The sequence below is a fragment of the Mauremys mutica genome, chromosome 1 (assembly GCF_020497125.1).
Source record: "Mauremys mutica isolate MM-2020 ecotype Southern chromosome 1, ASM2049712v1, whole genome shotgun sequence".
Taxonomy (NCBI): Eukaryota; Metazoa; Chordata; order Testudines; family Geoemydidae; genus Mauremys; species Mauremys mutica.
Window position 1 is genome coordinate 46,673,552 of NC_059072.1, and position 15,632 is coordinate 46,689,183.

General features: G+C 43.1%; 1 protein-coding gene across 2 annotated transcripts in view; it reads left to right on the forward strand.

The window, feature by feature from the left end:
- The window catches only part of LOC123378056 (ankyrin repeat domain-containing protein 36C-like), a 166,091-nt gene that overhangs the window by 107,745 nt on the left and 42,714 nt on the right, over positions 1-15,632 (forward strand). For both annotated transcript variants that reach the window (XM_045031530.1, XM_045031534.1), the window contains 4 exons: positions 730-807; positions 5,612-5,746; positions 12,950-13,062; positions 13,493-13,634. In XM_045031530.1, the coding sequence (XP_044887465.1) occupies positions 730-807; positions 5,612-5,746; positions 12,950-13,062; positions 13,493-13,634 (468 nt within the window). The remainder of the gene's footprint in view (positions 1-729; positions 808-5,611; positions 5,747-12,949; positions 13,063-13,492; positions 13,635-15,632) is intronic.

Sequence of the window (15,632 nt, forward strand, 5' to 3'; positions counted from 1 at the left end):
TTTTCTACCTTCTTTTGACTGATTTCAAGCACACACTCATTGCTCTGAGCTCCTTACAAAAAGTAGAAAATAAAATATAAACATTGAAACTATCATACATACAAAGCTATTTTTTACATTTTCTTCTATATTCCTTTTATCTACCATAATAGCTTAAAACCCTAACTGCCCACAACATATAACTCTCCCCTTTCAGTCCATCCTCTCTCCAAACATCTGAGAAAAATCTAAACCATTTCTTTATAAAAGTGAGAGCCGTAATGCTTCTGATATTTCCAAATTCCACTAGTCTATTGTAATTGGAATTTCTCAGTGGTTCCTGAACTTGCACCTCTTGCTTTGCAACACGTTGCACGCAGCTTCCAAAATCAAATAGGATCTCAAATACAGATAATATTTGTGGTTTTTTAATTTAGAAAAGAATGTGAATTTTCATTTAGCAAATGAACGACTTCTCAATTTTATTAGCACATTTTCAGAAGCCCTTTGAAAATCTGTTCCATAATGTCTGGAATGTTAGGGGAAATAATCAGTTGACATAGACATCAAAACAGATATGGCAGGCATGTAATAATACAAAAAGGAAAATATTCTTTGAATATGTCTGACTGTCCTTAGAAATTTTCACAATACTTGTTTGTTTCTTTGCATCACTTTTGTTCTGTAATTATATATGGACTTGAGTGTGGAAAGTTACAAATGTGATATCTTTTTTTCATGCTTGTATAGGTTCATAATCGCCTTGAAGACTTGATAACAGGCTTACAGACAGCAAAAATCAATTTAGAAGAACAGCTAAATCAGCAGGTAAATTAAAAGACACAGTTCACATGGTCATTACTTTTTTATCTCCTCTGCAAACTGTTATAGATGATAATGGTTGTGGGGCAGGAATGAAATAACTGTTTTTGGTTTGGGAGCTTTGTATGAAGGGGGAAATTACACAATACCCAGAGGAGTTGCATTCAAGACCTTATTATAGAGCAAGGTGTCTTAGTAAGGACTTGTTTATATGTTTCCTAGGAGCCATATTATGGGCTTAACAGTTCCTTTTTCTGAGGTGGGTGGGTGAGGTTATGTGAGGGTGGTCAGACTGGGTGATCATAATGGTCCCTTCTCACCTTAAAGTCTATGAGGCCCCTGTAAACATGTAATGTTTTCATCAACATGAACAGTTTCATGCATAATGTGTTTTGTGGCCTATAGGGAAGAAATGCTTATGTAGTTAAGGCACAGGAGTGGAATGTGGGAAACTTTCTGTTCTTGTCTCAGCTGTGGGTTGCCATGTCATCTTGAACATGTTAGAACAGAGGTGGACAAACTACAGCCTGCAGGCCACATCTGGCCCATGGGCCCCTCCTATCCGGCCCCTGAGCTCCTGGCCTGGGAGACTAGCCCCCTCCCCTGCAGCCTCAGCTCACTGTGCCGCCGTTGCAATGCTGTGGGTGGCGGGGCTGCGAGCTCTCACCGGGCAGTGCAGCTGCAGAGCCACGGCCTGACCCGGTGCTCTGTGCTATGCGGTAGCGTGGCTGGCTCCAGCTGGGTGGCGCGTCTGCCTGTCCTGGTGCTCTGGGCAATGCGGCTGTAGCACCGCCAGCCACTGGTGCTCCAGGCAGCACGTCAGGGGGCAGGGAACGGGGAGGGGGGGTTCAGGGTGGTAGTCAGGGGGCGGGGGTGTGGATGGGGGTCGGGGCAGTCAGAGGGCGGGAAACAGGGGGCTTGAATGGGGGCAGGAGTCCCGGGGGGGCAGTCAGGAAGGAGGGGGGGTTGGATGGGGTGGCGGGGGGCAGTCAGGAGAAAGGGTTCTGGGGGCAGTCAGGGGGCAATGGGGCAAGGGTTCCGGAGGGGGAAGCTTCAGGGGACAGGGAACGGGGCGGGTTGGATGGGGCAGGAGTCCTCGAGGGGCTGTCGGGGGTGAGAAGCGGGGTGGGGTCGAATAGGGGGCAGGGGCCAGGCCATGCCTGGCTGTTTGGAGAGGCACAGCCTCCCCTAACCAGCCCGCCATACAATTTCGGAAACCCGATGTGCCCCTCAGGCCAAAAAGTTTGCCCACCCTTGTGTTAGAATGTGCTTCATTTTCTCCATATGTTAAATGGGGATAGATAGTACAATCCTGCTCATCATTAGAGTCTTGTCAAAAGTCGAGAGACAAGGCTCAAGTCATCATAGTTGCCCCAGTGTGGCCGCGCCAACATTGATTCGGCACGCTGATGGACCTGGCGGTGGCCACTCCCTAGCCCTGTCCCGACCGACAGGATCTGCTCTCACAGGATCATAGGTGTCTCCTACACCCCAGCCTTGCCCCCCTTCACTTCACGGTGTGGATGCTGTGTGGTTGAACTTGGAGGAGCGGGCCTGCTCTAATGAGGTCCAGCAAATCCTTTTGGAAAGCAGGAAGCCTTCCACTAGAGCAACCTACCTGGCTAAATGGACAAGGTTCTCCCACTGGGCATCTGAGCGTACCATCTCTCCAATGCGCTCCTCTTTAAGTCTATCTTATATATGGAGATATACCTATCTCATAGAACTGGAAGGGACCTGAATCATAGAATATCAGGATTGGAAGGGACCTCAGGAGGTCATATAGTCCAACCATCTGCTCAAAGCAGGACCAATCCCCAGACAGATTTTTGCCCCAGATCCCTAAGTGGCCCCCTCAAGAATTGAACTCACAATCCTGGGTTTAGCAGGCCAATGCTCAAACCACTGAGCTATCCCTCTCCCCATCAGAGTACACCTTGCAGCTATCTCTGCTTTTCACCCACCAATCCAAGATCAGACAGTGTTTTCACACGACATGTCGGTCCGATTCCTGAGAGGCCTTGAGAGACTCTTCCCACTGGCCCGGGCACCTGTCCCATAGTGGGATCTTAACTTGGTTCTTTCTAGGCTCATGGGCCAGTCCTTGGAGCTTATGGGCTCCTACTCCATCTCCCACCTGTCACTGAAGGTCGCATTCCCTGTGGTGATAACATCCATGAGACGAGTGTCGGAGCTTAAAGCCCTGACATCGGAGCTGCCATATACGGTGTTCTACAGGGACAAAGTTCAACTGCGACCCCATCCGACCTTTCTGTCGAAGGTGGTGTCTTCTTTCCATGTTAACCAGGACTTCTTCCTCCCGGTGTTTTATCCGAAGCCGCACACCACTGGGGAGGAAAGGAGGCTGCATGCCCTGGACGTCAGATGTGCCTTGGTGTTTTACCTGTAGCATTCCAAGCCCTTCCGCGGGTTGACCCAGCTCTTCATAATGACAGCAGACCACATGAATGGCCTTCCGGTGTCATCACAGAGGATTTCTAACTTGGTCACCTCCTGCTTCCAGACCGGTTATAAGCTGGCACAGGTCCCTCCATTGCCAATTGTGAGGGCCTACTCAACCAGAATTCAGGCGTCCTTGGCAGCCTTCCTGGCGCATGTTCCCATTCAGGACATTTGCAGAGCTGCAACGTGGTCTTCAGTTCACTCATTCATGGCGCACTACGCCATCACTCAGCAAGCCACAGACAACGTTGGGTTCGGCAGAGCTGTGTTGCAATCTACACAGCCGTGAACTCCTACCTGCCTCCATTGACACCGCTTAAGAGTCACTTAATATGGAATGGACATGAGCAAGCACTCGAAGAAGAAAAGACAGTTACCTTTTCCATAACTGGTGTTCTTCGAGGTGTGTTGCTTATGTCTATTCCATAACCCACCGTCCTTCCCCACTGTCGGAGTTTCCGGCAAGGAGGAACTGAGGGTGGGGGGAGCCAGTGGTGCCCCTTATACCACGGCATGTGCGAGCTAATCCAGGGGGCGCCAGAGCCGGTCCTCTACGGATACCACTGAGAGAAAAACTTCCAGCACCAGTGCACGTGGCAAGCACACATACCTAATATGGAATGGACATGAGCAACACATCTCAAAGAACACCAGTTACGGAAAAGGTAACTGTCTTAGTGATAGAACAAAATGGATCAGGAATTGTTGGGGAAGCCTACACTATAAGGAGTTTCTGCTTGCCAAAAAGCAGAGGCATTATTACCATTCAGTCAGTCTACAGCAACTTCGTAAGTGTAAGGGACCCAAGCAAGAAATTTGCAAGTTTACATCATGATCAAGCATCGACAGTTTTATCAGGCTGTATAAGTTTGACTTCTTTTGATGCAGCCTTTAGCAGAAGTCTTGTAGGTTGGTGTAGGGCTGACAGAAAATCTGTACATAATATTAAAATTTGTGTGAGTGGTTGGAGTGAGTGTTTATATATTTTTGCTTCTAATCATCAATGCCTGCCTTCTATTAGATATAGAGAAATTTCACATGCTGATTTTTCTCTAGATACATAATACGGCATGCCATTTCTATCCATCAGTTCTCCCAGTGTTGCTCTTAGTTTTCTTTCTTGAGTTAACTTTATACTTCATATGATCTTCAGCTATAGAAGACCTCATTCTGGAGAGTTGAGTTGGAGTGGGCCCCTATGGGTTTGTTCCTCTAATTTCTTTATTGCTGTCTCCTGGTCATAAGTAATAAAACAGCCCTCTTGTTATAGATTGTTGGGTGGGCTTCTTAAGAGAGAAATTAGCAGATAAAAAGACGGGTACAGTAACTCTTCACTTAATGTCATCCCGGTTAACGTTGTTTCATTGTTATGTTGCTGATGAATTAGGGAACATGCTTGTTTAAAGTTGCGCAATGCTCCCTTATAACGTTGTTGGCAGCGGCCTGCTTTGTCCACTGCTTGCAGCAAGCCCGTTGGAGCTAGCTGGTGGGGAACCAGAGTGGACCAGCAGACTCCCTGTCAGCTCCCGTAAGTTCCCTGTGCAACAGCTGCTCAGCAGGCTATCAATTGCCGGGTAGTTCAGATGTCCCTCAGCATTGCTGTGTGCTGCTCCTGCCCTCTGCCTTGGAGCTGCTCTGCGGTGCCTTAGAGTGGGGTCAGTGTACTTAAAGGGGAAATGCGCATCTCTCTCTCTCTCTCTCTCTCTCTCACACACTCACACAGTCTGTCCGTCTGTGTGTGTCTCTCTCAAACACACACAGTGTCTCTCTCTCTGCCATGCTGTGTCTCCTCCCTCCATTCCTCCTGCCTTGTAGAGTGTGAAGCTACATTAACAACTATGTGTTAACACTTGAAGGCTCAGCCGAGTGCTAGTTCATCATTTAGCAGTAAGGCATTCCCTGGGAAATATCCCACTCTCTTCCACCCTCTGACTCCACTACCTCAATGAAGCTTCACAATCATCATTGTTGTGTACAGTATTAAAATGCTTGTTTAAAACTTATACTCTGTGTGTGTGTGTGTGTGTATATATGTGTGTGTATATATAGATATAGATAGATATATATAGATATATACACACACATACACTTTTGTCTGGCAAAAAAAGTTTTCCTGGAACCTAACTCCCCCATTTACATTCATTCTTATGGGGAAATTGGATTTGCTTAACATTGTTTTGCTTAAAGTATAATTTTTCAGGGACATAACTACAACGTTAAGCGAGGCATTAGTGTACTGATAATTAGGGCCTTCATATGTGACTACAATTTTTATAACTTCCAGCCTGACTACAATTTTGATGTTTGTTTGTTACATTTTTGTTCTGTGCAAATGCTTACTCTGTAGGTCCAAAAACAAACCATGCTGTCAATGACTGCAAAAGATACACATAATCTTTGGGAGGAGGAATTGAAGTCCAGATCCAAACTTGGAGTTCGTCTATCTCAACTTGACAGGGAAAAGGCTGAGATGTTGGAACAAGTAAGTCAAAAAAATACCCAAATAATTTGTCATTTTTAAGCTGTATCTGTATTTTAAATAGTTACATTTTTATTTTATGTCACCCTTCTTAGTATCCTGTGAAATTCATGCTTACAGTGGCATACAAATTCTGGGAAGTCAACTGACAGGTTTATAACAGAAGGTGGAAAGCCTCTTAAAAATCTGGAAGATTTTGTGTCTCTTGAGGAGTGATGTGGCATATTATATGATATGATGATATGATAGCCAGTAACTGTCAGATTCTCTAAAGCTACAACATATAATAGATCCACGTTCTTGGGTGTATGCTCTTTGTGCTAGATTGCCAAGACAGTCATATATATATATATATATATAATATTGTGTGTGTGTGTGTATATATATATATAATAGTCTGTAGTTCTACAACCATTGACTTCACTGGTGTGTTTTGTGCACCACTTCTGGAGAGGAACCACAGCAATCCCTTTTATATATCATCAGCTTTCAGTTTCACTGTATGCAGTAAGACTGGAGGAGCCCCCAGGAAATCTTGATGGCTGTCTCAGCTATACTTTTTAATTTAAAATAAATAAAAACAAGTTTTCCCTTATTAGTACTTTCTGTGCAGGTAAATTTATTAAAAATTACCATAAAAAATTTTCATTTTCCAAAAGTCACTAAACCTTGGAACAACATCAGCCTTGATCCTGGCCACAACTCAGAAGGTACCTTTATCAACTGGGGTTTCTGTGTTTTCTGACATATCCTGTTCCAGACTCCTTTGTCTTGCCAGTTTCCCGTGAAACAATAAAAATTGTTAGAGGTTTTGTTGTTCTCAATAAGCATTAAAACGTTTCTTCAACATGACACGCACACTGTTCCAATCCTTAGCTGTCCATCTAAATTGGGACAATTCCATTTTTGTTCCTACCTAAGATTATCCTTCACAGAGTCATCCTGGACTTGTCTCTGGCCAAAATCTTTCTTTCAGGACATTCACCAATCTGTTTCTGACTAAGCCAGTCTAGAATGATACAGATACAGAGCTCTTGATTTTCAGAGAAAATGAGAATGTCAGCTAAATAGGTGACCATGAACTGATCTGGAATATCCCTAAAGACTTCATTCATTCACTATGTGGCCCTGATTCACCTTTAATAGAATCACTGAGTTCTTACCAGAAGAGGTGTCATTATGCAGCCTGGTTCCAGCAGGTATTGGCTGCCAGGCATCAAAACTCAGCGGTGTATCTGGCAATGGGCCGAGATCCCTGCTGGAGGGCATGGAGCACAAACTCTTCAGTGTGCTCCCTGTTAAGATTGTCAAAAATATCTTCCATTGTCTCAAAATGTTTGAAAAGAGGGCCAAATATCTCTCATAGTGGGTAAGCCCACCACAGAGCCTCTCCAGTAAGCCGACTAATCATGATTCCTACTCAGGGAGTAATCCATGGGGTATTATTGTGGTTGCAGCACAAACAAGGTGACATTGATTCAAGAATCCCTGGAATTTGGTCCAGTCCCCATTGAACTTGTCCAGTAGGGGAACGTTGGACTCACAGATAATAGGTGTGAGAGTCAAAGGGACTTTAGCCACTGCCTAGGTTTGCACCTGGGTCTGGAGGCTGGCATTCCAGTTCTATAGTGCAGTCACCTGGGCCTGGATTTCGTGAGCCTGCACCTGGGCCTACAGGACTGCATTCTGTTCTTGAAATGCAGCAAACTGGGCTTGTTTTTCCTTTAAGGCCCATACTATGTCCATTAGGTTGAGTGGGGCTCCCACTGTGATTGTTTCAGAAGCGACCTCTATGTCATTAAGCCCAGGCCCTCCCTACATCTGGTCTTTTATGGGCTGCTCAAACTGTAAGCTTTCAGGGCGTGTGCGACCAACATAGTGAGTGGAACAGGACTTTGCCTGGTGGTGGTGGTGGTGACAGTTTGGGTAATGGCAAGTGAAGATCCGGGATCAGTCACTAGTCCAAAGGTGAAACTGGCGTCAGGGTCAAGGGGACAAGCCAAAGGTTAGAACCGGTGTCAGAAGTCAAAGCCTAAGCTGAAGGGTAAGCCAGAGTCGTAGTCAGGAACATAACCAAGAGTCGGAGCAAGGAGTCAGAAACCAGAATGGACCGGGAGACTGAGGCTAGAGTGGGAGCAGGCTTGGGGCAGAAAGTGAAAGTCATAGTAGGGCAAGTGCAACTGTGAGCGGTATGCATTGAGTAACTGCTGTGCTGCAGCTGCCGCAAGGCTGAAGTGGCAGACCAGTGGCTCCAGTAAGTGCAACCGTTTTGAGGGGGCTCACTGGGCCGGACTGAGAGTCAGCCAGCCTGGGAGCCAGCTGTACCTCCTCTACCTGAGAAAGATTCTGGACATTAGTTGGAAAGACTTCAGCAGCAGCAGAGATCTGAGAAATCGCCAACAAGCAACTTGTTTCCATCAGTATCAGAAGGAAGTGCTGGACAGATCTAGGGCATGTACTCCAGATGCCAACACAGACATCCACATGAAGCTGTCAAGTAGAAACCATCTGGTGTGAGGAAATAAAGGCACCCAAGAGAAACCTTAAGAAGAACTCTTAGCAGAGAGGGTAAAATAGTTGATCTCTATTCACAGAGCAAATGGAACCAGGAGCAAATGACAGAGAGGAATGGAAAAGACTTGTTTCCATCCTATGTGCTAACACTGGTGTGGGAAGGATGTAAAGATTGCTAGATTTTTAAAAGGGATAGTTTAGTTTTTCATCCTAGTAAAGAAAACATACCACTTTGTGAATGCTAGTGAAAATGAGGTAGGATCAGAAGAGGCTAAAATAGAGAAAAAACAAGTTAAAAATTACTTGGACAAATAGATGTCTTCAAGTCACCAGGGCCTGATTAAATGCATCCTAGAATACTCAAGGAGCTGACTGAGAAGATATCTGAGCCATTAGTGATTATCTTTGAAAAGTCATGGAAGATGGGAGACTGGAAAAGGACAAATACAGTGCTCATCTATAAAAAGGGAAATGAGGACAATCCAGGAAATTACAGACCAATCATCTTAACTTCTGTACCCAGAAAGATAATGGAGCAAATAATTAAGCAATCAATTTGCAAACATCTAGAAGATAAGGTGATAAGTAACAGTCAACATGGATTTGTCAAAAACAAATTATGACAAACCAACCTGATACCTTTCTTTGATACAGTAACAAGCCTTATAGATGGGGGGAAGCAGTAGACATGGTATAGCTTGACTTTAGTAAAGCTTTTGATACTGTCTCACATGACCGTCTCATAAACTAGGGAAATGCAACCTAGATGGAGCTACCTTAAGATGGGTGCAAAACTGGTTGGAAAACCGTTCCCCGAAAGTAGTTATCAGTGGTTCACAGTCAGGCTGGAAGTGCATAACGAGGGATCAATTTTGGGTCTGGTTCTGTTCAATATCGTCATCAATGATTTAGATAATGGCATACAGAGTACACTTAGAAAGTTTGCGGACAATACCAAGCTGGGAGGGGTTGCAAGTGCTTTGCAGGATACGATTAAAATTCAAAATGATCTGGACAAACTGGAGAAATAGTCTGAAGTAAATCGGATGAAATTCAATAAGGACAAATGCAAAGTACTCCATTTTGGAAGGAACAATCAGTTGCACACATACAAAAAGGGAAATGACTGTCTAGGAAGGAGTACTGTGGAAAGGGATCTGGTGGTCATAGTCGACCACAAGCAAAATATGAGTTAACAGTGTAATGATGTTGCAAAAAAAGCAAACATCTTTTTGGGATGTATTAGCAGGAGTGTTTTAAGCAAGACACAAGAAGTAATTCTTCTGCTGTACTCCACTCTGATTAGACCTCAACTGGAATATTGTGTCCAGTTCTGGGCGCCACATTTCAGGAAGGATGTGGACAAACTGGAGAGAGTCCAGAGAAGAGCAACAAAAATGATTAAAGGTCTAGAAAACATGACCTGTGAGGGAAGATTGAAAAACATTGGTTTGTTTAATTTGGAAAAGAGAAGACTGAGGGGACATAAGTTTTCAAGTATGTAAAAGCTTGTTATAAGGAGGAGGAAGACAAATTGTTTTTCTTAACGTCTGAGGATAGGACAAGAAGAAATGGTCTTAAATTGCAGCAAGGGAGGTTTAGGTTGGACATTAGGAAAAACTTCCTAACTGTCATGGTGGTTAAGCACTGGAATAAATTGCTTAGGGAGGTTGTGGAATCTCCATCATTAGAGATTTTTAAGAGCAGGTTAGATAAACACCTGTCAGGAGTGGTCTAGATAATTAGTCCTGCCATGAGTGCAGGGGACTGGACTAGATGATCTCTCGAGGTCCCTTCCAGTTCTATGATTTTATGTTTAATGGCTCTGATGTGTCAGGTTGTCCCCTTGTCTTGGCTCTTTGTTTTGTAGTCTGACAGTGAGAGGCCAAGCTGTTTCAGCATGGACACTTTCTAGATGGGTTACTTCCTGTATCATAATGACGTACAGGATAGCAAATACACCTCCTCCACAGAGACTATTGGCCCATTCAGCAAGAGCTCAAGCTCAAGAGAAACACTTCTATATTGGATATCTGTAGGGCTGCTACTTGGTCATCTGTGGAAGCATACCTTCACTCATAATTATGCCATCACAACTACTTCAAGATCTGCTGCAACTTTAGGAAAGCAATATTGCAATCATTATTTAAGTAGACTCCACCTCCTAACAGAACTGCTTGTGAGTCATCTGAGTGAAATATGTATGCGCAACCACTCAAAAAAGGAAAAACCGTTACATATCTGTATTGTAACGGTCGTCCTTTAGAGATATAGTTGCACACATGTATGCCAGCGCCTGCCTTCTGTCCCATCTGCATTGGAGTCCTGAGCCACCATATTCCATTGTAAAGGAACTGAGGGGGTGTTGAGGTGGCACTGCACTTAAGTAGCTTCAGGAAGGGTTATGGGGCGGTTCAGGGCACATGCACTGTCCTGATGGGTACTGCTTCAGAAAACTCTGGTTCCATCTTGTTGGGCAAGCGCATACCTCAGTGGAATACGTATGTGCAACCACATCTGGAAGAACAACAGTTACAACACAGGTAACCTTCTTTCTGTTGCCTTGCCATAATTCCAGATGCTGGCGTCCTTCAGAAACATAGTTTGCTACTTGCATAGGAAACTACCAGTCTCATATGAGCTACTATGAGTACAAAATGTGGAGCAAGTCTTGCCACATCATATATTCTTTTCTTGAAAAAGACCAGAAAGAATTCAGAAATGTTATCAAGGTACTTGGAAAGTTGCTTGATATTGCAGATACCACAGTAAGAGCAACTGCCTTTGGAACCAGATGCCTATAGTCATGGATTGCTATGGCAAGTGTTTGGCCTTCGGAAATAGGTACAACAGAAGCTTAAGGGCCGGTTGCCTCATGATGAAAACCATATTAGGGAGACAATTAAGGCTAATCACACTAATCCCAAGAAAACAAAAGTGATCTATAGTTCCCTCAGGTCAGGATTTCCCTTCCTCCATCCATCAGGAAAGTCACAAGTACCACATCAGATTCAAGCAGTACAGTTTTCCAGCTCTGGGATGGATGGATGAAGAGTAGCAGCCGACTGAAACTGAATCCAGAAGGACAGAAATGGGGCTGATATCAGAGAGGGACAGAAACTTTCAAGAACTTGCCATCTCCATAACATCATGCTTCTTTGAGGGTGTCTCCCCTCAGATCATGGAAATGGTATACATGTTCACCTGATCTCCTCAATTGCACTGGGTACCTCATTACCCACAACAATTTTTATTTTTATTTTTTTACAAAGAAAAATCCTTTTCCCACCTACTGCTGGCCAAAACCCGTTACATTCAGACTAAGCATTTATGCTCTCGAGGCTTGATTACTGGAATATACTTAACTAGGAATGAAATTATTTAAAAAAAATTGATTAGTTCAGAACATAGCAGCCTGCTTACAGAGCCACAGGCCTCCAAGAGTACATCACCATAATGCTCCCCTTTCACTAACTCATTGTTAAATACTGGGGACAAATTTAAAATTTCAGCCCTCTTCTTCAAAAGCCTCCATGGGATTGACCCATGTTACCTAAGCACCGTCTACATGATCATGACCTCCTCCAATAGATGTCTCCTACCAGGACCCTGAAAATGTCAACCATGAGTGAGATTAATGTAACAAATGCTAAACTGAGCCCACAAGTATGGGTAAATTTCTGGAGAGGGCAGCCAATTTCTTGTTCCACTCCAGCTAAGTGACTATGAACTTATATTGCTTAAGTCTTTTGCAGGGTCAAAGGATGTTTAGTGAGAGTCATAGTAGCTTCTTGATCCAAACAGGAGTCTGCTGTGGTGCTAGAGATCTTCCAGAAAGCAACATAGTACTCAGTCCACACTCGCCCACTAGGCATCACCATTTTAATGGAAAGGACTCCTTTTGCTACATTTTGAAGATTTTAGTGTGGTAATCCCAAAAAACACGTGTTTCTGTCACATGATAGTGCCTTCTCTGAGTCTACTGGGTTACTGTTAGATGAAACCCATTAGTCTCTGACATGGCCAAGTTAAACATAAAATGGCAACTTTTCCCCATGTATTTCTTGAAATACAGATTTCTGTGAAGATCATCCTTACTCTGGAAAGCCCACTCTATAATCAAGTTTTGGGGCTGATAGTCTTTATCTCTTGCTACTGCAGAAGGTGCCAAAATTCCATTGTGGCAATTTGATCCCATTTCCTGAGTGAGAACAGAGAAGAAAGTATCCTATTCATTTCAGTCCATACTGGAGGGATGCAAGACAAAATCTAATTTTTAGATAAGGAGATGAAATATACTTTCTACATCTGGAAGAACAGCAGCTAATGAAAACCGTAGAGTTTCAATATGAGATAATTGGTGATGCGAAGAGTGTCTTTATATTTACATGGATAGCACCTATCACAATGTGAGCAACATTGAAATAAATAATATTTAATAATAATGAACAGTGAATTAATAAGGTTAACAAGACTTAACATCAGTTGTATCTGCTTCCTAATTGGCCATGAATGTATGTTTAATAGAATTTTATATTAAAACATCAAAATTTTAAAACAAAGATGTATTCCAGCTTCTCTGTAAGGAATGTGAAGATCTGCTTCCGGTATGTATCATATATAGCAAATGAAAACTTCCATTAATACTATATGTAGTAACGTGTATATGTATTTTTTTTTTCATTTTGAAAGTTCGAGAGTGAAAGGAAAAAAGTGAAGAAGCTAGTAGAGTTAAAACGATCAGTGGACGTCCGACTGGATCAAGAAATGAAGAGAAACAGTGAATTGCAAAAAGAATGTAATGGGTACAGTTTTTTCAGCACTTCCAAGAAAATATCAAGTAAACTAAAACGTGACTTTGTTCTGTTTACAAAATTAAACTTTAACTGAAAAATGATTGCACAACTGACCTCACAAATTGCTTGTATAATGCCAAACTTTTAATGTTGTTCGCTTTTGTAATTGAGCACCTGTTGCAAAGTGCAGTGAGCAGGTATGGTAAGCCAGGCTTCCCTGCAACTCTTCAGGCAGGGAAGGAGAGAAAAGGACTTACACCTACAGACATCCTGATAGGGACAGCCAGAAGTTTGCCCTAAAAATGATTTCTGAGACTGAGAGGATGATTCCTCAGATTTGTCTATCAAATATATTAAAAATGGGTTTGAGGAGCTTGGCTATGGTTTCTAAAAATACATAAACAAGTCTGTTTGTCTTTCTACTGTACTTTCTATGCAGAATGAAGAAACTTCTAAAAACAGCTAAGAAGAAACTAAAGGAATATGAGAATGGAGAGGGTGTGTCCCAGTTTAGTTTCCAGGGAGAACTGAAGAACAGATATTCTGAAATGGACAATGAAGTTAGTAGATTAAGGACAAAGGTAAGTTCTAATATTTGAAACTCACATCATTCATTCTTCATATATTCCTCTCAGAATTGCTATAAATGTGGTGGCTACATTTTGAGTGGGATTTTTGTTGGTTTTATTCTCATTAAAGATTGTAAAGAAATAACCGTTCTCCGCTCCTCACCCGAAGAGCCTCATGAGATCCTCATGCATCTCACGGGCTCTAAAAAGCACTCGGGGGGGGGGATGGGAACACCCACTGAGATAAATGGACTAGTTCACACATCTCTAAGTTATTGTTTCAGGTTGTATTAATCTCAATAGGATGTTCTTATTCTGCTCATAAGAACACATTGAGATGAATGGGATGCCTCAGACGTTTTAAAGACTCCCGTGCTGAAGGAGGATGTGTAGAGAAGCCCTTTCCCTCTATCATCCCTCTGTCCTTCCTGCTTAAAGGATTATGTTTCATAGTGCTCTAAAATCTGCATGTTTGGACAGATTTTCTTGAAATTTGCATTGCTTTGTGGGAATACATTGTACGGTTACTGACCACATTTGGGATCATTTGAGACCGTAGTTCCAGAGAGATAAGTTCTGAAAAAGATAGCAGTTTTTCAGAAAGTTACTAGGTAGGATTTTTTGCACAGAGCCAGAGATAAAACTACTGCTGTGATGCAGCTCAAAATGTTCTCAATTGATTAGTTATTATCTATGATAGTGGACGGCATCCACTAGGTCTTTAGGGAATTTAAGGAAGTGTTCATTTCTTCAATTGCGTAGTTGTGCAGTCTGGAAGGATTACAATGTACATGTCCCAGTAAAGAAGAAACCGCGAGAGGGTTTCTATGCAACCATTTTATGCTTGTCTGGGTAGTTTGAGGAAATGTGCTGATGCCACTGCACCAATGAACAGCCCTCCACTGTTGCTTCTAGTCCTAATCTTTGTACACCAGTGCAATAAAGATCTAATAACTCATGCTGCTTGCTGCAAGTTGTCTGTTATAATATCATGTGTTTGTATTTTATGGGGAGGTTTACTGTGAACACAGCAGAATAGTCAGTAGCTGATTTAAGCAAAATGTTTGTTATTTTGCGTGGGGAGGAGTTGGCAACAGAGGACTTGTGGATTGGCAAGAAGGACAGGGACAAGAAGAGAGGTTGCAGTTACAGGAGGGGTGGGTAGTGAGGATGGATGATAGGCAAGCCTTGCATTCGTTGTTTACAGATTTTTCATTTTACTAGCCTCTGGGGAGGTGAGGGCAAAGGACTACTTCCAGATCTTTGAATAGATTAATGTGGTGTTTCCTAAAACACATAGTGCAGAAGTACAGAACTGACAGCACAGGTGACTTGATCGCTAAAGGAAGAGAAATATGTGTTCTGCCAGGGTGCCAACATGTAGATTCTGGGTGATTCCTCCTCCACAAGGATGTGGCAAAGTATAGAGTACACCACAGTATAGGGATTGCTGACACATGCTGATTTGACTCAGTATGCAAACTGCAGGAAGGGATATGAACAACTGTTTACATGACTACTAACTCCTATCAACAATTTATCTTTTCCTGGTAGCATGTTGTCCCCTTTCAGAATGTTGAGTTGAGCAAAACTCAAACTTCTGAAAACCAGGAAATGCACAGTTAAGCCCATGCAACATTTTTCTGACCTCATTCAGCAATGCCCAATATGTCCCATAAACACACCACTACAGCTGTAAGGTCCATAGTGTAGACATAGCCTATTTAACAGCCTTTTACAACTCCCTTGTGCTTACTCACACGATATCATCTCAACCATCACTTTCACTTAAACATAATTAAAGCATTAGAATCCTCTCATATTGCCCCTCACTGCTGACAATATCCTTTGTAATAAATGCCCTGTGCCTTCCACCATTTAGTGTAGGTATGCCTAACACTGTCTGCATGCAAATAGTTCCCATAGGTTGCTGCCATCTCCAGGGGAACAGAGCAAAGGTGATGTAGGCAACCTTCCCCCTCCCCCCCCCCCCATAGTGTTGCATGGAAT